The sequence below is a fragment of the Myiozetetes cayanensis genome, unplaced genomic scaffold (assembly GCF_022539395.1).
Source record: "Myiozetetes cayanensis isolate MyiCay16 unplaced genomic scaffold, myiCay2020 scf2-11, whole genome shotgun sequence".
NCBI lineage: Eukaryota > Metazoa > Chordata > Aves > Passeriformes > Tyrannidae > Myiozetetes > Myiozetetes cayanensis.
The window spans coordinates 108,044,500-108,066,286 of record NW_026087411.1 but is presented as its reverse complement, the minus strand read 5'-3'; the positions used below and the strand labels follow the sequence as shown (position 1 = coordinate 108,066,286).

Genomic DNA, 21,787 nt, shown 5'->3' with positions numbered 1-21,787 from the left:
GGTTTCTTAATGAGTGGCTTTTTCTACAGTTTTTCTCTCAGAGAGGACACACCACACCTTTTCACAGGAGCCACGTTCAACTACAGGTCCTCATTTGAAAATGAGCTCTATCTGGCTCTCAGACAGGTAAGACCTCCTGCCTCTGAATGTCTTCTTACTCTGACCTAATGCCTTCCATCACAAAAGACTCCACAAGAATCAGTTCAGCCACTATCTGAGAACAGACACCTACGCAAAGGAAAGGGGCAATGATTTAAAGCAGGGCACACTTTAGAGAGGAACAGAGAGGAGAGAAGAGAAAAATATTCTCTAAGCAACGGAAACCACAGGAGACTGTGAATGGATAACATATAACGACCCAATCTGTGTCACTGGCACTAGTTCTTCACCTTTTATGGGGGGGGGGGGGAAGAAAAGAAAAAAGGTCTTTAAATGGTCAGGACTTTGGCTTTGCTTCTCCTTTGACAGAACCATCTCCAGCTGCCACAAGACCCCAGGCACCAAAAGAGGACTCTGATTCCCTACTGATTTGTAGGGAAAGGCACCACCCACTAGATCACCACCCCGGTCACCAGACAAAGGTTATTTGCATTTCAGCTGCCTCAGACTCCCCTCATGCTGGGAGTGGAATGAGGTCAACACACCGACTCAGAGAGTCTGAAGTTACCTGAACTGCTGTCGAGATGAGAAGAAATGAAGCTGTGAGTTTCACATATGGACCGTGCTTCATGGTGAGCCCAAGCCCCTTACAAAAAGGAATTGCTCTGTCTGAACTTAAGGCATAAGGATCTAAGAGGAACAGAATACATAAAAGAACAATATTTTCCACAGGTGAATGTGAAATAATGATTATTAGATCTAGGCATGTTTAAATGTATCTTACCATCTTTTTCCTTGACTCCAAGAAAAAGAACGACAATTCCAAGGAGATACACACCTCCTATGACCCCTGCTGCAATCATATAAACTTCTGCCTTGGAAAGAGAAAAAGACATTTGAAATTGTGACAGGAGAATGACAAGTCATTATGAAAATTTCAGTCTCTTTCTGGTGAGTCATCTGCAAATGAAGAAATGCCCATCTGTATACAGGCAACTGTCTGGCTGTTACCTCTCTGAAAATGTTCACTTCTGCAGTTCATTTCTAAACCACACCTGCTTTAGGGTAAATCCAGGCCATGTAAGTATATACTTTTGGCAAAAGAAAAAAAAAAGAAGCAGTGAACAAAAGGACTATTGTGTTGGCAACCTGATTTTTTAAAAATTTGCTTATGTTGAGACTAGCTGCAGACATACACTCTCATCTATCAAAAACATGCATCATCCATAGAGTGATTCTAATTTTCAGTAACTCCAGTTGCTCTAGCTATACAGACTGCAATCTGGAACTTCATGCCGGATGGGAAAGTCCTCAGTACTGATGTACACATAATTACTACAGCTTCTGCAGTTACACGTAAAGATAATAATGAATTTTAGAAATCATACTTACTTGCCAGTGTTTTGAGAATATGGCAGCTTGCATGCTGGTTTTTCGAGCTACTTAGTGAAATACTCAAGCAAATTCAGAAATCCTTGCTTCCTGTTACTCAGGGGAACAAATCCTCCAAGGATACCTCCCACATCATCAGATGACATTTATTGTTTATAACTCTGATTGCACTAACTTTGGATTACAGCTTTGAAAATATTTTGCTTCAGTACTATGTAATAATTTATACTGTGTTATCAAAGATAAAATAAGTGCTGGTTATAGAATTTTATGACACAGTGATTATTTGATAGGAAAAATGAATTCTAAATTACAAGTTATATGTTGAAAATGGAACTATTATAAATCTAGGAAGCAGCTGGTAAATAAACATGCAATTACAAGAATTTACTTCCAAATATAAAGTCACTTGGTATAGATGCAAAGATAGTCAGATGAACCACGTAAGAATAGACAACCTTCAAGAAAATAGCTTTTGTTAAGTTATTTACATTTCAGAAAATAACATGGTGAAAAAAAGGAATGCAGGAACTATTCTTTATTTGGGATAAAGCTTTGCTTTTTTTTTAATATCAGAGCTATAAATTAAGTTACAGAGTACTTCCATACTGTTGGTTATGGCTTGCTCTAGCCACCATTTTTTCATAGAATCATAGAATTCTTTGGGTAGGAAGGGACTTTAAAGAGCATCTATTTCCAACCACCTCTCATGGGCAGGGACACCTTCCACTAAACCAGGTTGCTCTAAGTCACATCCAACCCAGCCCTGAACACTCCGAAGGATGGAACAGCTGCAACTTCTCAGGGCAACCTGTGCCAGTGCCTCATCAGAAAAAAAATCTATATATCCATCTAAATCCAGGTATCCATCTGAATCCTCTTTCAGTTTAAAACCATTCCCCCTTGTCCTGTCACTGCAGACCCTTGCAAAAAGTCTCTTTCCATCTTTCTAAAAAGCCCTTTTTGAGTACAGAAAGGCCACAATAGCGTCTCCTCAGAGCCTGCTCTCCTCCAGGCTGAACAAATCCAGCTCTCTCAGCCTGTCTTTGCAGGAAAGGTGTTCTAACCCTCTGACCATTTTTGTGACCCTCCTCTGGCTCTGCTCGAACAGGTCCCTGTCTTTTATCCCTCCTGTAGCTACTTTACAGTCTGGTATCTTCAGCAAAGCTCCTCAGAGTAATTCTGCTGTCATGCTGAGGAGGGATTGCAAAGACAACAGTCATGAAACCTTGTTTGCAACCAGGTCATTGTCTCAGCTCCAGCATTACTGATCTCAAGGGAGTCATGCCCGTGCTCATCCAGCTGGATGGTATAATATGGTATCAGAGAAACATCCCCACCCTTCTCCCTGAGAGATTTTAGGATGTTCCCATAGGCACTTACTTGATGAGACAGGATATCCAAGGGGTCTGGAATGCTGGTAGTGTCATGCCAGGAGTCAGTTGTGTTTACTGGGGGATTCACAGTGCAGTGATGAGAGACATGAGCACTGGCCACAATCTGCCCCTGAAGTGCCGCTCCGATCAAGGTCCCGAGCACTTCCATGGTCATTCCTAAAGAAGGAAGCACAAATGTCCACTGAGGATGAGAGTCTTGCTTGTTTGTCTCACTGAGGATAAACCTCATCAAAACATTTTCTTTTGCAGGGAACAAGCACAAAGAGCAATACCAAGAACAGCAGAATTAGAAGGTCATTGATAGAACAGTTTCAAGGAATGAGTTTTGTCATCTATTTTCTGATCAGCTTTTAGAAGCCTCCGTGAAGGAGCCTTTTCTATACAAGCTGCATGAGAGATGCTGAATGCTGAGATTAAGAGCCACAAGGGGATAACACAGAAACCTTTCATCTCAAGGACCAGAGTGGAAGTACAGTTTAAATGTTAAATGCCATTTTTTCCAAAGCAGGACTAGGAGCCGTAACATCAGACTGTTCATCTCAAGCTTGACAGTAACTTGTGAAACACTTATCTGATCAGACCTCTAGGTCCTCCCTCTGTAAAATAAAGTGATATTTACCTCAGGTTTATGGAAACAGTATAGTTGCAAAGCCCTTGGAAACAGCAGATACTTTTGTTCTTAAGTGCCTAAGGCCACAGTCAGGCAGAACTACATTGCCTACATCTCAGAGAATGATTCAGATCACTAAGACTTGTCAGAACAAGGGATCATCTGAAAAAACAACCCAGGTTTCCATTTGGGAAAGCAAAGGTCTAACCATGGGCATCCAGTTCATGACATTGATCAACCAGGTGACTGGCTGTGGCAGCTCTGTCACGGGAGAGTGGTGACTAATTTGGGTCCTAGACCCTCCTCAGCCTGAGGGATTTCAAGCCTACCATGCCTTTTTCCATGCAATACAGCCATATCCAGCATCCCCTGTGGCAGGGAGATAAACTGAATTCCTGTCCTAGCTCCAAACCCTAAACCCTATTTATACATATTGCATAAAGATGCATAGGGTTGAATGCACGAACACATTAGGAACAGGGACCAAGTCTCCCTGTTTATGAGGGAATGCTCTTCTCATAGACCAGAATTCCAGGTTTCTTTCTATTTTGTCTCTCTCAGTGGCTCCCAGGGTCCCATGTTCCTTTCTCAGAAGGGGGATCTTGAAGGGCTGCTTCCAGAGCAGGTTGTGTCCTGGTGGTTATCATACTCTCTCTGGGAAATGACAGGCATTTCAAAAGCTCCCAGGCTCAAGTTTATTCAAGTTCCCTGCTCTATAATAGCCTTCCTAGGTGACCTCAGACACACCTTTTCATGTGTCCCTGTAAAGGAACTAAAAATACTTCCCCATCTAACGGGAGGGCAACGCACACAGACTGTGAGGAGTTCAGATAGTGCAGTAATGAAGGCTGTATGGAGCTATGGAGGATCTAGTAAGGAAAAGGAAAGAGAGGCTCTCTAGCAGACTTGGGTCATTTAAACCATGGCTACTACGTTCCCAAACAGAGAATACTCCTGAATGGAAAATTTGAGGTGCCACGTAACATTCATTTAAACCAATGGGAAGTAAAAATAAAAAGTTTCTTCCCCAAACTTCACATCCAATCTTCCTAGCAACATTACAGGCCAGTCCATACACACTAAAACCCTGGCAGATGGTAGAAATTTAACATCAGCCTGGTCTGAAGGGTTTGAACACAAACTAGCCTCAGTTGGGCATTGCAGAACTTCCAAGCTGTTGACTCCTCAATGCAAAGGCAAAGCACTCAAATCACACCTTTCATTCACAACACCACCTACACATTTATAACCTTTGTCTAGGGCTCTACATCTGCATTTCATCACGCACTTGTACAGAATCAAACTCAGAAGCATCATTAGAGGCATCAGAAATGCAGCCACTATGAAACCTTACTTTCTGAGAAGTAGCAGGAGCTGAGATACAGACAGACTTCAAAGTCCTTGTGTGCTCAGAATTTATGATGTATTACTTTCCACGTTAGCCAAGAGAGCTGATCTTTCAGAAAGCAGATTGTACCTTGAAGTAGGTTATGTTTTGCCCAGACTGAAGTAGGATTTATGTTAAAGCAACTTTGGAATCCAGTATTTCTACCTTGCATTCATAAAAACAGCAGAACAAAATTTATAATAAGCAGTTCTGCTTGTCTCCAGCAGAGGGTAATGGATCCTCTGATCCCTATCTTTTTTTTAAGAGCTCACTTCATATTACACAGCTGTTTTTCTTTAACAGTTGAAGAAATGCCTGAACAACTGACTGCATCCAAGACAGTCTATCAACAAGAATAATACTCTATGAAACCCAAAGAGAGGCAAAAGTATTTAAGTAAAACACTTAACAAAAAAAAAAAAAAAAAAGGACAAAAAAATATTCTCACTTAATCATAACCATTACAAAAACTTGGCTCCAAACAAATATCATTTCAAAATATACAAAAATATCAACATCTGAAAAGTCAAAACTATGGTTCATTCCAACATCTTAATTTGGCTTAGGAGAACAGCTGTACACTCAAAAGTGAAACTCTTTCTGAACAATAAAATGACACTATAAAATGTGTGACACCTCTCAGCCATGGAGTTCAACAGTTTTTATGAGTACAAATTTCACATGCCTATGAAGCCTTGCATGGGACTAGCAGATCAGAAAGCCCATTTATTTGAATCACAGCCTCTGAAGACATAAAACCAGACAATAGAAAACACTAGGTACATGGATTTAGTTAGAATTTAGGCCAGATGACTCAGAATACAGTCAGTGCCAAAGAATATAACACAACTGGAATCTCCTGCTGTTTAGTCCTGTCCTGTGACTGCTAGCCCAGACTTTCTCTTGAGATAGTTGATGATAATGCAAATTACAACTGTTCCATGTGGCCGGAAAGGGGATTGGGTTGCTCAGGGGATATTGTATGTAGAATTTTTTTAGCAGTTCTGGCCATTTCATTGTGCCTCTGTGGGTTTCAATATACTCAGTCAAGTATGTTGAGGGTTAGAAGGCCTAATGGAAGAGAAAAGGGCTCTTGCCAGGAAGAGAAAACAGATGCAACAAAAAAATTGCAAGTTATTCTAAAGCAACACTGAAAGGCAAGTTAAGACACAGAGAAGTCTTCCGTGTGATATCTTGACTCCTTTCTCTTTACCCTGCTCAGTGCAGTTGCACAGTAAAGAAGGCATGAGAATAGAGCTCAAGAGAGTAGGAGGGGAAGAAACTGATCTTACATTCAATTTATGGTCTATACAGGAAATTTTGAAAATATTTTCATAGCACTTTTTTGGTCTGATCCTTTTGTTTCAAAGCAAAAACTTAGTCTGGTTCTGATTGTTGAAAAGCCAGAAATATGGTCTGGAAGCCTTCATTCTTTTAACTAATCCTGTCAGTGTTAGTTCTGTCACAGCAAGATCTGTCCTTAAACTACCTGATATACTTAGAATTAATTAAATATACACTGAAATGAAAAGAGATATTTCAGTTTGTGTGAACATGCACACAAAGTTGATCTCCTTTTTGGTGAGGTTAACAGTCTTGGTTCTATGTGTTCTCAACTTTTTTCAGAGAAAACAGGTTTGGAATTTGAATTTGTAACATGAAACATGTAAACTTAGGAAAACATTAACAAAAAACCAAACAAACAAAAACCCACAAACCAAAACACAACAAAGCAACAAACCTAAATGAAACAAAATCAAAACAACAAACACCTTAAAATTACTTTCAGGCTTTCTTTAATTTAGTGGGGTTTGGATTTTCCCCTACAAATCACCTTTAAAGGAAATCATTCTTCCTTACCCTGACTTGGGTAAGAGTGATTTTTTATTGTTTCATCTGGCTAGCAATAAACCAAGAAGAATTTATACCTAGCCAGACAATTTGAGACAATGAAACATTAACATTTCCTATTTGTCTAGAAAAACAGAATTCCTTACAAGGCAAAATCATTTTCGTCAAATATTAGAAAATTCTTATAAAAGTCCAGTTTAGGGACACAAATCACTCAGAACTTCCCATAGATTGAGAATGATTTTCAATCAAACTCAGCCCTAATCCCCATGAGAAAGCCCAGCTCACACTCACGATATGCTGTTGCAGAATCTCTGTCCTTCTGGTCTGTGCTGAGGAACATGGTGAGGGCAGAATATGGTACCTGGAATAACTATGCAAAGAAAGAACATCACTTAAGAAATGCCTGGTTAAAAATGCTGTATTCCTCTGATATCCAGGAAAATGGTTAAATGTGACCTTGGAATTCATCTAGAACATTCACTTAGAGACCTCAACCAATTATTTAGCACAAAGACCTCTTTTCTTTCTGGGTTGTAAAGCATATAAAAGGAAAACAGTATCTTTCACGATAGAAACAATAAATAATAAAATACCAGTAGGTTATTATTCTTGTGCTTCTTCAGTTTCCTTGGGAAAATATCCTTCACAGATAGGCTACAGAACACCTATTTTTTTGCTCTAGGAGACTACCATGTTCCTAGCTTGAGCTAACCAACAGGACGTAAAGCCATGAAGAAGAAATATGTAATTTTCCACTTTATTCAAGCCAGAAGACTATATAAATCACCAAAATATTTCAACTACTTGTCTAATCATGTAATTCCAGGAGATAATTGTGAAAACTACTTGGTCTTTAGGGCCATTTTTCCACACACTCCTTAATTTAAGAATAGATGAATACACCCAATTGCTATGTCTGTGCACTGACAAAAAGGTAGACAGAGTGTTGCCTTATTATTTTTACAGCACTGTATCCAGCATGCAATTGATACTTTGCTGTAAAATCTCGGTGGAAAAAAATGCACTGGCAATATTTATTGTGATGCTGGGTGAATGAGTCCCACTTTTACTGCAGGAGAGGCCTTATCTCCAGTAGTACTTCAGTGAAAATAACTGCTGAACATCAAAGGCTTGATCTTTTCATTGGTTGTGATGTGGGTGGCATCCTGTCCTCGTAACACTGAACTAAAATAAAAATCACTTCTACAATCCTGGAATGACATATGGGCCTAACTCTCAGACTATTGTGAAGTGGAAGTGGGACCTGAACCTGCTTGAACAATCAAGTTCTCTGTGGTGTTCCCACCACCACAGAGATCTGTAGCCAAACCAGGTCTTGCAATCTGCATCCTGCCCTATTGGTTTAAAATGCATTTCTGTTCTCCTCCACCAGACATGGCAAATATGCAGATTTTCAAAGCTCTGCCACGGAGAACACGTTTCTCCTTCAAAAGAGATAGGAAATTATTTAAAACCATAATGAATGCCTTCTGGACCATCTTCCTACAGAGGAAACAAAGGAGCTAGGGAAATATGCAAGCTTAACACAGGAACGCAGAATTCCCAGGTCCAACAGATTTGTGTCAATTCCAGTCCTAATCTGCAGTGTGATGCTGCTACTCATGAAAGGTACCTTGTTCATCTTGGTGTTGGCTACCAGGCAAAATGGGGTGATGGGATGCAACCCCTACATGCACAGTATGGAATGTGTCAGAGAAGTTTATTTGGGATCCACTGAAATTGGGGCTTCTGCATAAATATTGCAAGTTCTGGGGTGTATTAAAAAAATCGTGCCCAAACTCTTCCAACCAGGCATAAAAATCATGGTGCCTACCATGAGTACTCTGTCAGCTCTGGTACCCTGACTTTTCATTGCCTCCTAGCTTGAGTCAAAACACCCAGAACTTGAGCCACAGACCTGCTTAGTCTCCTAATCTGCTCCTGAAAATAGAAGCTATGAGCAGTTAGATGTCTGACTGCAAATAGGAATCCAAATGTCTCTGTGGATCTATAAAATTTATATATAGTTGAGTATCTAGGGCACTGCCAATGGAAGTGACTGGAGGTAATTTGTCTGAATTAGCAGGTCATTTGCCAGTGAGAGCACTGGCAGAAACCATCTACTAACAGAGTTTGATAAATGGACATTTGCCTATCCCTTAAACACACTAGAAGTTGAAGCAGAATGTGAAGTCAAGTTAACTAAATATGAATTAATACAGACAGACAACAAGCAAGTTATGGCTGAGAACATCATGAGCTGTAATCTACTTACTGTGGTCAGAGCTTGGAAAAGGCAGTTGAAAGTCACGTACCATGCAGCTCTTCCTGACACAAAAGGAGGCAGGTACCACATAAAAAAATAGGACACTACTGTGAAGGGTGTACATGCCAGCATCCTGCAAAGAAGATTAACACATACCAATAATCTTAACATAATGATAGCAAAGCACATTAAATTTTCCTGCTAATAATCAATATAATACAAGTTATTTTATCTGCAATTTTTCTAACTATGATAATGCCATGCTTTTAAGTATTAAGTTAGTGTGCATTACATACAGATTAATATAAAAAGTGTACAAGTACATCCATAATAAAATAATAAAAATAAAATAATAACCCCCCCGAAAATCTGAAAGAAAAGAGCTACACTTAAATTAAATCCCACTCAGAACAGACACAATTTCCTTGCACATGCACTGTAACACAACACCCATATTGCCATGCCTTGCTACATGTCTCAGATCACACATTTATTAGAAATGAACCCCTGAAGACTAAGTTCTGTCATCGTGTCTTTGCATGCTCCAGCAATTTTTATATGATCCTACTTATCACTAAGGTTCCCTCTCCCAATTTTAGTTCCTTCAGTTTTCCTCTCAATCGAGCCTCTTCACTGCTACTTCAAGGAAGTGCAAATATGTTGATACATTTAAAAATACTGAAAACAGCATAAAAAGGACAGCCCACTGTGAAAGTTCCTACTTCTGTATCTACGTGGATATATGACAATTTGCTCCATTTAACTCAACAGCAAAACTCCTAAACACTTCAAACACAACAGGATCTTCCTCTGGTGTGGAAGGTGGCTTTAAAAAAAAAGAACCACAAAAAAATTACATTAGTCTAAAACTTATTTCAGGCAAATAACACTTTTCAAACTCCATGACGCAGAAGAAGTGGTCAGGTGCTACTATTTCCTAAAAGTCAGAGCTGCAATCAGGGTTCTCCTGTATTCTTGTAAATCAGGCATTAAACAATGTATTTGGATGACCAAGATCCTGACAAAAAATTTCCAAACATGTAAAAGAGAAAACAGATTAATCCCTTCACAACAGCACTACTGACATTGGGGGTCAGCTGATTATTTTGCAATCGTGAACTGAAAACCTGGAATACAAAAGAGTAATGTGGGTAAATAGTTTAGTAAAACAATGGCTTGCCCACACTGCTCTTTGGGAGGGAGCTGAGCATTTACCAGGAAAGTGCCAGGTTCTGGTATTCTCTGTCCCTCCAGTCCCCAAGCCACAGGCCACCCACAGCAGGTCAGCAATGGAAAACATAAACAAGGGTAAAATCCTAGCACATCTCAGGGAAACCACCTTCCTCTCTCTCTGAGTGAGCTCCTCCAGAGGGTGTCCAGGCAGAGTCACCACACGAAATATTTTCACAGTCCCTTTTTCATGCAACTCTTCAGCAACAACCCTCTTAGTATTATTGCCCCCTTTTTTTCTCTTTCCACGTTTTCCTTTCCTCTGTAATGTCAGTGAGTTTTCAGAGCCTTGCTGAAGTTGCTGAATATCTGCTTGTCTACTGTTACCTCTTTGCCAAAATATATGACCGGTATTTCAAGTCAATGTCTGCCTCTGCCTTTTAAACACATTAAATAAGAGACCAATAGTGATTGATAACTTCATGCCATATTGAGTACAGTATTAAGAGGTAGTTAAATGTTCTCCTTCTTTACTGATGTTCTTGCTTTGTTGGCAAGCTTTTCTGACTGACAAAATTCCACTGCTTCACTCTAGATTATTAAAAAGTCAGAATAATTTCAAAATACTACAGTATTTTTAAGTTAGTGGAAGTCCCTTAGTTTGGTTTTTTTTGCTTTGTATAAAAATGGTCTGACTTCCAAAGTGTAGGACTAAAATTTTCATGAAAATATCACCATTACCAAAAAAATGGACAAAATCCTCCTGCAAAGAAAGCAGCTGTTTGATGAAAGGCAGGGTTAGATAAGCACTTTTCGGGTAGTAAGTGCAAGATGTGCTGTAGTTGGCTTACAGTGCAAGGGGTTGATAAGTTCATGCTTGTGCTAGAACAGGAGTCATTCTGACATCCATTTAACACCAACAATAAGCACATGTATTTGCTGTATTTTCAGTGAGCTTGAAATAAAAAGTATCAGAATACATCTAATAGCATTTGTACAAAATTTTTAGTATTTTATTTTTTAATAACTTTGTTGCTTGGTTAATTCAGTGGTTATTAAAAACCACACCAGTTACCTGGCCAGAAACCAAATCCTGAAAAGAGAATCAGCAGAACACTCCTCTGTTCCCATGGAGCTCCTGGCAAAAACCTCAACATTGACTTCAAGACCCTCTTCCTACTGGGGCCAAGAGCAGCTGATCTCAGCCTTTTTCAACATGTACTTGCCTTCTATATTTTGTCAGATATAAGCTGTCCATGGACAAGTTTCTGTAGCTCTAAAACCAGATGACAGTGAGAGAACTACCAGCTAAAAAAACTGGGCTTATTTTCCCTGAAATTACAACTTCCTTGCTCAGGACTTTTGTTGTGAATCAAGTTTGGGGGTTGTATTAATTCAAAGTTTATTGATTCAAAATACCTTACAATATATCCTTACAATGCATGAGAGAAAGAGTGATGAGAAATGCCCCATTTCACAAACTACTCAGTGTCTCCTTGACTTCCAAAGTACTAAAAAATTAACAGATACATTCTCTGTGGCACAAATGAGCCTGAGTTCCTCCAGCATGGACAAATCTTTCCCGATTTTCTTGCTTCATACCTGTCAATCTCCTTCCTATACATGTAAAATTCATTCTTCTAACCTCTCCTTAGAGCACACAAACAGCACATGTAGGAGTGCACTGACTGGAGTGCACACAAGGGTAAGATGTTACAGTGAAACATCACACTCTCCCTTTAGAAATGCTGATGAAAACCTCACAGCACCTCATTCATTATAAAAGCCATGGGGATTTTTTAATTAACTATTTTGATTACTGGATGCAAGAGAGAGCAGGAGCAGAATGAGTGGTGTAAGGAGGAATCTAACAGAGTGTCAGGGCAGGGCCATGGTGTCACATCTGTCCCCCGATCACACACACACCCCTTTCCTGAACTGAAAGGCTGAGGGAGTTAAAGCTCATGGAGCTCCTGGAAGGCTGATATGAGACATGAAGGCACTCTAGGGCACAAGTAGAGACAAGTTCCAACTTCGTGGAGGAGTGAGGCCAAACTAAAGGAATTTAGACAAAGATGAAAATTCAACCACAGATTAAAGAAAGTTTTAGATCTGAGGTTCCCATTTTGTTAACAACGCAGTATCCTGGTTTTATTTGTTTGTACCTCCAGCAGTAAAAGTCTCTTCCATATTTTCATCTATGAAAAAGTTAAAGGCAAATAGATGACATGACAACTTTTCTTTTTGATTTTATATATGTAGAATGAATACAATCACTATGACTAATTCAGTGAGGTGGCTGTATGATCACAAACTCAATAATAATATATATATATGTAAATATATGTACACATTTATGCTTACCAAGGCATGAGCCGGCCAATTCTTGTCCATCTACTTTTGCTAATAAAAAAGCCAGCAACAGGATCAGTAAATGCACCTGAGGCTTTGCCAATGAACAGCACCAGAGAGGCATGAAATGGAGTAATCTGAAAATACAGACAGAATACTGTAAACAAGAGCCATTGTTTCACAACACAATGAGACAGCATAAAGCAACTTTCCAGAAAAAAAACACCTCAGTGTTTTAAAGAATAATGATAGTTCATGTACAAAACATGTCTGCTGCTGTCATAGAAATTCCTATTGGTTACCCATAGCAAACAAATGAGGCACTGAGACAGGCATCATGAATGAATGAATTAGAGGGAGAAAATGCAAGGAAGGGAAAATCCTGAATGTGTTTAGAATGAGGAAAATGAATCAGATAGTCAAATAGCAAAGTCCTTGTTTTAGTCATGCAATCTGACAGAGTCCCTCTGTAATTACCCTCTTGCTTTGCTCCATCCCCTCATATCTTTATCTTGACCTGATCTAGAAAATAACAGAGGGAGCTGTTTACATGCACTCGAGTTTTTTCATCTCCTGATATTAGCAACAAGGCTGCCAACTGGTGGCATGTGGCTGAGGAAGAGGCTGTAGCACAGCAGACTTTATCCGCTCAGCACCGAACTGTGACAACTGCATTGCATAAGGCACATCTGTTCAAACCAAAGGTGCCAGCACACATCCATCAAATCTCACTTGAAAAATGTTCGTGGATTACATAAAAATAAAATGCCCAAGTGGGTATATCCTTTAACAAGAAGTTAACCAAGGAGGACAATATTTTAGCGCCCATATAGAAATATAGTTTATCCCAGGCTATGTAGTTATTTTTTTACATATGTCTGTACAGAGCTTAGGAATTCCCATCACATGATGATCAAAAGAGGTGGGTTCTCCTCCAAGTGCTCAGTTCACGCCATTGTAACTACAGTCCTGAATAAAGTCATTAAAAGCTATATAAATATGAATGTTCCTCAGTGCAATTACTGAGAGAGACTGATGAAACAGCCTCTGTGGCTTAAACAGCAACAGCAGACAAAACCCCTTCATCTCTGCGCTTCTTCACGCTATTAGCGCTCCAGTACAGTGGGAAGCCTGGAAAATGCAGCTGAGCAAGCTGACCCAGCTTGAGCAGGTATCCCTCCATTTTCTGCCCACTATATTGTCTCCCAGGCAGCATCACCTGGCTTCCAGCTGGAGCAGATCCCCTACCCACCGACTTTGATAACAGTCTTCCCTCAGAGGCAAAAGAAGGAAGCAGGGATCTCTGAATGTCCTGGATGACCTCTGTAAAAGGCAGGTGCTATCCACTTCTGTAATCACACCTGTTACATTTTAGCCCAAATCAGGCGAAATTACAGTGGCAGCCAATCTTCCTGTCTCCACCAGCTCCAAGACAGATACCCCACCTGAGAAAGCTTATAAACAGAGAAGAACTGGGAAGGGTAGTGTCCAGCAGGTAGTGACAATGGCTCTGCAAGCCTTCTGTTGCTGAATGGTAGGACAAGGCTGGGATGGGCTGTGTCCCACAGCAGTTTGCTGATGTTCACCTCATCCACCTTTGCTGACTTGTGCACAGCCACAGTGGCAAGTAACCCACCAACCCTTAGACAGCCTTGCTGTGGGGGCTGCACCACAACTGCTCAGAAGTCCCTGCTGCTTCTCAAGAGAATTCTGAGTCGCTGAGCTCCTCAAGGTCAGCCAAAACACGAACCAAATGGCAGTCAGAAGGACAGAGGGGCTGAAATACTACAGTTATGAGAGAACACAAAATTACAAATTAGATGGGTTTCACAATGGTATTTTGTTCAGATGACTCAAACACACAGAAAGGAAGTGGATATTACATAAGCAGAGGTGGAAGAAAGCTTTGAGCAAAAAGCAAAACCTCTCTTATGAGTGGAGTGTGTGTATTCACCTTGTCTTCATCACTGGCATGGGCTTATACATCCCTTGGATGCATTTTCTTAGCCCCTAAATCTAAACAATGTCTGTCAGCACCAATGCCAGAAACTTCTCAGTGTTATAAAATACAAGATAATTTATGCTAAATTTGCCCATCTCAAAAGCAATAAAGACCAGGATCCTTTTATCACAGGTTTTAGTGTTTTATAGTAATTTGCCTCAAGGATATTGCGTGCTTTGGAGCTACATTTATGTATGTAGTTTATACAGGTAATTTACGTGGAACATGAATTCAAATGGAAAAACTGCAAGCTAAAGAAAATTAATACAAATTAAATTTTCTTAGAAAGTATCTGGATTATGTATGAAAAACTACAGCTAGAAGGTTTCCCAGTCTCTCAAGGAGCTAAAACAGTTCTGCCCTCTAAGTGGGCAAGAATTAAATCCAGATAGTGACTATAAAATTACATGCTCTCCCCTGAAAATGTGTGGAAAAAACCACAGGATTTCAGAGCTGTTTATCAGGCCTTGAAATAAACCCTATCCCTGCAGGATTACTTCAGAGAACAAACTAAACCATCAGGGAACAAATAATTGAGCCCCTTAATGAAGGAGTAAGTGTATCATTACAAACATTAAGCAAAATCATTTGGTTTCAGTAGAAGGTTTTTAATAATATAATTATTACTGTGTCATTGATTTAGGAAGTGTCCAAAGATGCAAGGATGGGGCCCTGGCTTTCAGGACACTGTACACAAACACATAAAGAAACAGTCCCTTGCTTCAAGAATTTTCGATTTCTGTGATAAGCAGAGAGTGGGGAAACTGTCATATTTATAAGCACCCTGGGAAAAACAGCATCAGTGAATTTCTCATTCTGTTCACGCTTCCTCCTCTCCAGTGCCTTGTGTTGCCATCCTTGATGTAAGGGGGAAACAAGTGTAGTCAGAGCTGCACCCACCTCCCTCCTGCTTCTCCAAGCTCCCTGTAACACTTCCAGCTCCTCAGATTTCATATCATCCACTTGACATCTTTGACACTGCTGTCCAAAACTGGCCCCTTTTCTAGGTCTTGTGACTTTGATCTCAACAAGGCACCCAAGATGATCTCAGTTTTACGCACCCATCTTATTGTGTTGCAAATTTTATCAAGTAAATCACACCTTGGTTTCTAATACCAGACTTTTATAGGAAAATCATAAACCCAAACTTTTGGACACCTCCAGTCATAATATCCCACATTTTTTACATCTGGAACAGTGAATGGGCAATGACATCTGATGCAGAACTTCCTGCTCTTTCCAGCAAACAGAAACAGTCAGCAGTGCTGAATGTCACTCAGGTAGTTTCAGCTACAGCTCTTCCCACTATCCCTGCAATTTGGCCTCAACTCCCTAAAATCCTTATTTCTATCCTAATACTTTATCCATCCCTCTTAGTTACCAGGCAGGCATACAAGACAATCTAAAACAGTAAAAATTGCTTATGGATTGATTTTCTTTGTTTCTCTGCTGTCCTGAAATCTAGAAAGCTGGAGCAGCTGAAAGTCAGATGAATGGGATGACTCCCACTACTTTGTTTCACCAGGTCTGCTTCTGCACCAGAAAGCCACAGACTGCAAGCAAAGAACCTGCAGGAAGGATAACTCAGCTTTCTTTGCAACAAAATTACCTTAGACAAACCAAATAATACTTGTGTGAAATTATGCTGACTACTGGATGCAGCTGCAGTGATTTTTAACTGAACCAAATGAACAGAACTTCATAACCCCAACATGGTGCTATTAATGTCTCAGATGTCTCACATTTTACATTATCTGACTATTGACACTGAGAACAGCTTTTTCTTGTGTCCACAAGTGTGAGAGCTCTACAGCACCTAAAGTTTTAATAATGATCCCAACCTAAAAGCAAACAATGGCCACTTCAAGACAAAGAGGAAACTAGTGGGAAAAAAAGATATTTGTGGACAAGTTCATGCAGTTTCCAGGATGCTGAACAGCGAGAGGCAAGGATAACAAGACAGTTTGGAATATTTATTAGCTAATTCCCCTTTTATCATTTCAGGGACATGGTTGACAACATCAGAGTTAAGTCTGCAGTCTGTAAATGTTTCTTGGGTTACTTACATGGGCTACATCCAGCAGGTAGATCTGCAGGAAGAAAGCAGCAGCACTCCCTGCCACTTGATTTGGGGCACCTCCTATTGCATAGCACAGTTTGCTGCAAATCGAGAGCCTGTGTTCCTGTGCAAGAAGAAGCAGAACAAATGATGAGAAAAACAAGGTACACAAGTTAAAAGCTACAGAAGTGATAAGGTTAAAGTCTACAGTCAACACCACTTTAATGTACTTGCTTCCCAGCTATTCCACTAGCAAATCCATATGCCCTCAGCCCCTATCATCAACAGGCATTTGGGTGCTCATTACTTTGATTTTTAATGGTTTTGTTCTTTAATTCAGCCCATAAAAACAGATGACAGTGCTCCTGAAAGTGAATTGTGATGACCCTCAGGCTTACCTACCGTCTTCTCACAGAAGAAGGAACAAGTCTACAAACAAGCAAGAAGCAGCTGAGAAGTGCACATACTGTCACACTATTTTCTGAGCTTGGTTTTGTCACTGAATGTTTAATTAACTGTTTAAGGTTGAAAACTGTTTTACTTTTTAAAAGAATAATTTCTTACATTAACCTTTCAAACCATAATAATTGATATACACTTTCATACCTCAGTAATTAAACATTCACAGAAAGAAAGTTCAACAGTCAAATCCAGATCAAACATATCCCAAACATTTGTGCCCCATTCCTGCCTTTGTCACAGAATGCTGGTGTGATGCTGGCAAAATCGCTTGACTTTGCATATCTTGACTTGACTTTTCTACATCTGTGAGAGTTGGCATAACACAGAAAGGGATTTTGGGGGCCGCATTAGAAAGTCACCCTAAGTGAATTAAAAGAATTTAGAAAAACTGAGCTCTCTCTTTTGTGTTTGATGTTTGAAAAGTACAGTAAACATCCAAGAATATTCTCTAACACAATTGCCAAATAAGATAAATACTAAAAATAAGGTTTCATAGCAGTAATTAAAAGAGAAAAAATGCACAGATTCTAATAGAAATTCTGATGAAGAACACTGTTTTTTTTCCAATAGTAAAGTTCCAGAATACTGGAAAGCCTTTAAGAAATCTTTAATTTCCTGCCATAAAATTTAATATAAAGGAAGAAAATGCCTCTTCGTTAATCTTGTATTCCTTTTGGAGGCAAAAACATAGAATGCAAATTTTGACTTTTGGGCTTTCAGTCTCCCTTTAAAATTTGCCATCAGCAAGAGCCAGGAAACATGAAGAGAATAGAAACATTAATCCTGGGTCTGCCTTCTCTCTGAACTGCCTACACAAACCCCTAATTCTTATATTAGGTCAGGCCAAAAATAGAGACATGGTAATGAAATTCACCACAATGATAATATTCTCATACATTACTTAATTTCTGAACATCTTTAAATTTACTAACCCATCATCTTTACTCCTCAACAGTTTTGAGAAGTTTTAGACTTCCAGGCAGAGCCTTTCATCATCTAAACATTTTTCTCTGAACTGTTTTATCTGAGTGGGTGTGAACGAGTATCAGGGCTCTTTCCTTTTTGTGTTTTCACAGAAAAAGACAGGGTGGGATCCCATTACTACGCCCAAATGAAGTGGACAGTGTCAGGGCATGAGCTGCAAAATGTTATCACCACAGCAGGCCTCACTTTATCCTGCATTGGCAATTTTCTTCTTCCCAGGAAAAAAAGAGTGATAAACAGTCACAAGACAGAGTTCATTAGAACAATACACTATTTACTTTGATGAGAGATTGTAAGCACAACAAACAGACTACACACATATTTGCTGTACAAAGTAACTCTCCATTTTCCATACACAGGTCCTATCAAATGTGAGCTTTACTAGACTTGTGGAGCCTACAGAATCTTGTTCCTTTGACTCATCATGTTTCCCTCGAGCTTTGCTCCAGGGGCTGTGTACTTTAAAACTTTATCTCACTTTTTTTTTTATTATTTTTTAATTCTTCTCTTCTGCTAGCCTCACCTCCATCCTCCTAGAAACTAAATTACTTTAAAAGTTTCTTTTCCTTTGATACCTTTCCTTCTGACCTCCAAGCATTGGTGAGATACTTCTAGTTGAAAACAAGAGACATAAACCACTTCTATGCAAATCCTATCTCATATTTCACCCTTAAAACAAGTCAAGAAAAACAGTTAGATCTATATGCTGTTTTCCCACTTATTTTCCCTAGTAACTGAATCACAGAATGGTTTGGGTTAGAAAAGACCTTAAAGATCATCTTGTTCTACCCCTCTGCCATGGAAAGGGACACCTTCCACTAGACCAGGTTGTGCAAAGCCCCATCCAACCTGACCTTGAACACTTCCAGGCAACAGCTTCTCTGGGCAGCCTGTTTCAGTGTCTCACCACCCTCACAGTAAAGAATTTCTTCCTCATGTCCCTCTTTCAGTTTAAAACCGTTGCACCTTGTCCTTTCAATAGCTAAAGGCATGATAACACAGAAAAAGTAAATGCCTCTATATAATATGCATGGTTCCAGAATGTTTTTAGAACACAAAGAATGTCAAGTTCTTAAGAATTAATCTAATTAAAGCTGTGGTACAGGAAGCAGTCATTCAAGATTTAAACTACAGGCTGCAGGCAGCACTCCTGTCTTTACATCAGTTGCATGGTTAGAAAATTTACAATCTTAGTACGTTTTTCATAAAGTCTCACTCTGATTCCACACATCCCCAGAAAGCTGCTCAACTACTTTCTGAACCATGCTCCCAGATCACCTTGAAGCAAAGTTAATACTTTGGTCACAGCAGTAGTTAAGTTTTAATTAAATTTTGGTTATGAATGTTATTTTCAGAATAAAACAAGCTGTCAGATGAACATGGCATACAAAGGTGTCCTGTTCAGTCAACCACAGAAACAGAGGGAATCTGCAGTTCATGAACTTCCTGGAAGGTAGGTCACTGTTTCATGCCTATTTTCCTTTTATTTTGCCTAATTATTTTGGAACTCATTTGTACATTAAGCCATGAACACCACAGCGGTTCTACATGTGAATGATACCCAAGTGTGAAAGGAAATGCCACCATCATTGCCGATCTGCTGCCTGGTAATTTCATTGAGTGCCCCTTTCTTTCCAGTTGCTGGGAAGGAATCACTCAGGCTCTACAGTCTGGTGTCCAAAAGAGGCAGACCATAACAGAGTTCTGACTCTCTGTACTGAATTTATGCGGCAGTGACCACATTTTCTGCCTCAGTATCCTACAGGACAGAGGTAAAATGAAGGTAGGTCTCTGCACCAGCAAAGCCAAAACATTTCCTACAGTTAAGAGCAGAGAAGATGCACATGGCAGCTGTCTGTTAAGGGATCTAGACGAGTAAGTCCCCCAGTCTTGGTCTTGGGAAGAGCACTGGCTACCAGCAGCTCCCAGGGCTCTTCTCTGAGGCCTGGCTGTCCCTGCTGCCTCAAGCAACAAAAAATGCTTGATTCCTGTGAAATCCAGTGAAAGCCTTTTCACCTGTGTAAGTTTGCCAGCAAGCTGAAAGTACCCCACAAATCACTAGAGATCTGAATGTGTAGGCAGTGGTCAAATAAGTAAGGAAACACAAAAGTGCAATGGAAATTTTGTTTCAAGAGTCCTGTGGTGTAGTTGAATGTCAACATTGAATTGCTTCTACGAGCTTTGGGAGAAATGCAAGATGATGGCATGAGAGGTAAGAGAAAGGAAGGTCTAATGAAGTTACAAACTTGACAATTTTGTACTTATAAATGCTCCTATCATATAAAATTTAATTGTGTTTCAAGGAAAACCAAGAAAGCATAATAGCTGAGAGATTTTGCTCCTTAAATAGAAAAGTAAGCTTAAACCTTGTTATGGAAAATTAATGCTTCTCATACACTTTAGTTCCTTTATTTTTAATTCTCTTGCAAGTTAAAACCATAGTTGTAAATTTTCCCTTTCCTAGCAGAACAGAACTTGAATACAAGGTTTATAACAGACCGTCTTATTTCTAAGAAAAGTATTTAAGCACACTGAAAACAACTCTTTGCAGCTGTGTGTAGATATTGCACTTACATTATGGACATAGGGAGCAGCCTTGTTTTGTCCTAAACTACTTGTTATCAGTTGAGTCCAGAACCGAACCAACAAGTATTTTAAAAGCAGTAAGGAAAGAGAACAAAACCTGTGACTCAAAGATAAATGCTAGTCTAGGTTTATCTGAGAAACAATGAAATGCAGCTAGAGAGGAGCAGCTTTTGAGTCAGCTTTTCTCTCAACATAGAATTAACACCGGTAATGTTTCTGTTCTGTGAGTGATGAAACAACTGCCTCTTGGAAGCACGAGTGTGATAGTCATAGGTGGTATCACAGGTCCCTCACATCAAGAACCTTAAGAACTGTTTTCTGGTTTCCTAATGATATCAGCCCACCCTTGAGTGGAAGAAACAACAGGAGCAGGGCTTGGATGCAGACACCTAGAAAGGGCATATAAGGTGGGATACAGTGGTACTTTCCCAGGATACTCTTCCATATGCTGGTAATGTAGTTGCTGAGGGACTCTGTGAACCAAAGATGGTGCATGTTTGTGGAAAATCTTCAGACTTCTGCCATCAATACACCCCCAAAAACTGAAGCCCTGAGCAGCACATGCCCACTATGGATGATGAGCTCCACGGTCTGAACACTCCCCACGGTGCTGTGAAAAGCTACCTCAGCCCCTCTGCTTGGAAGCTGCCCCTTCCCAGTTCTACCCAGTGTCCCCTCAAGAGCCAGGGAGTGAAGGAGTCCTCGCTCGCCCCTTACCTGCCTCCCACTCCCACCTCGGCGAGCACCGAGCCTGAAGGGGCAGCGTTAGACACTCCCTCACTCACAACGCACATCTGGGAGTCGGGAGTTGCTGAGGGGAGCGAACCCCTCCTGCCTCCAGCATCCCTCTCACCTGCCTCGGCCCGGGAGGCAGCCCCGGAGAGGAGAGGAGGTGGGAAGGGGACAGTGAATCCAGGGAAGACACCAGGGCTACGGCGCTGCTCTGAGAGAGGGCAGGGGCAGCGGGAAGGGTTGAAGAGCTATTCCAGGTACTCGCCGAGACCGCGCACGAAGCACCGCACGAACCGCGGCGGCGGCGGCGAGCTCAGGCTGCCCGGAGCGCCGAGCGCCCGCAACGGGAGCGAAACACCGGCACGGCGGGACCCCGACACCGCTCCGCCCCGGGCTGTGCCCGAGGGGCTCCCCAAGCCCCCCGGCGGCCGTGTT

At 40.5% G+C, this 21,787-nt stretch overlaps 1 protein-coding gene across 1 annotated transcript in view; it reads right to left on the bottom strand.

The window, feature by feature from the left end:
* Positions 1-19,299, bottom strand: part of MFSD2B (MFSD2 lysolipid transporter B, sphingolipid) — a 33,855-nt gene extending 14,556 nt beyond the window's left edge. The window contains exons 1-8 of the mRNA XM_050315732.1: positions 19,251-19,299; positions 16,596-16,768; positions 12,540-12,664; positions 9,015-9,138; positions 7,031-7,109; positions 2,875-3,044; positions 884-974; positions 668-789 (exon numbers count right to left, since the gene is read on the bottom strand). Of these exons, the coding sequence (XP_050171689.1) occupies positions 668-789; positions 884-974; positions 2,875-3,044; positions 7,031-7,109; positions 9,015-9,138; positions 12,540-12,664; positions 16,596-16,768; positions 19,251-19,299 (933 nt within the window). The remainder of the gene's footprint in view (positions 1-667; positions 790-883; positions 975-2,874; positions 3,045-7,030; positions 7,110-9,014; positions 9,139-12,539; positions 12,665-16,595; positions 16,769-19,250) is intronic.
* Positions 19,300-21,787: the final 2,488 nt, after the last annotated feature.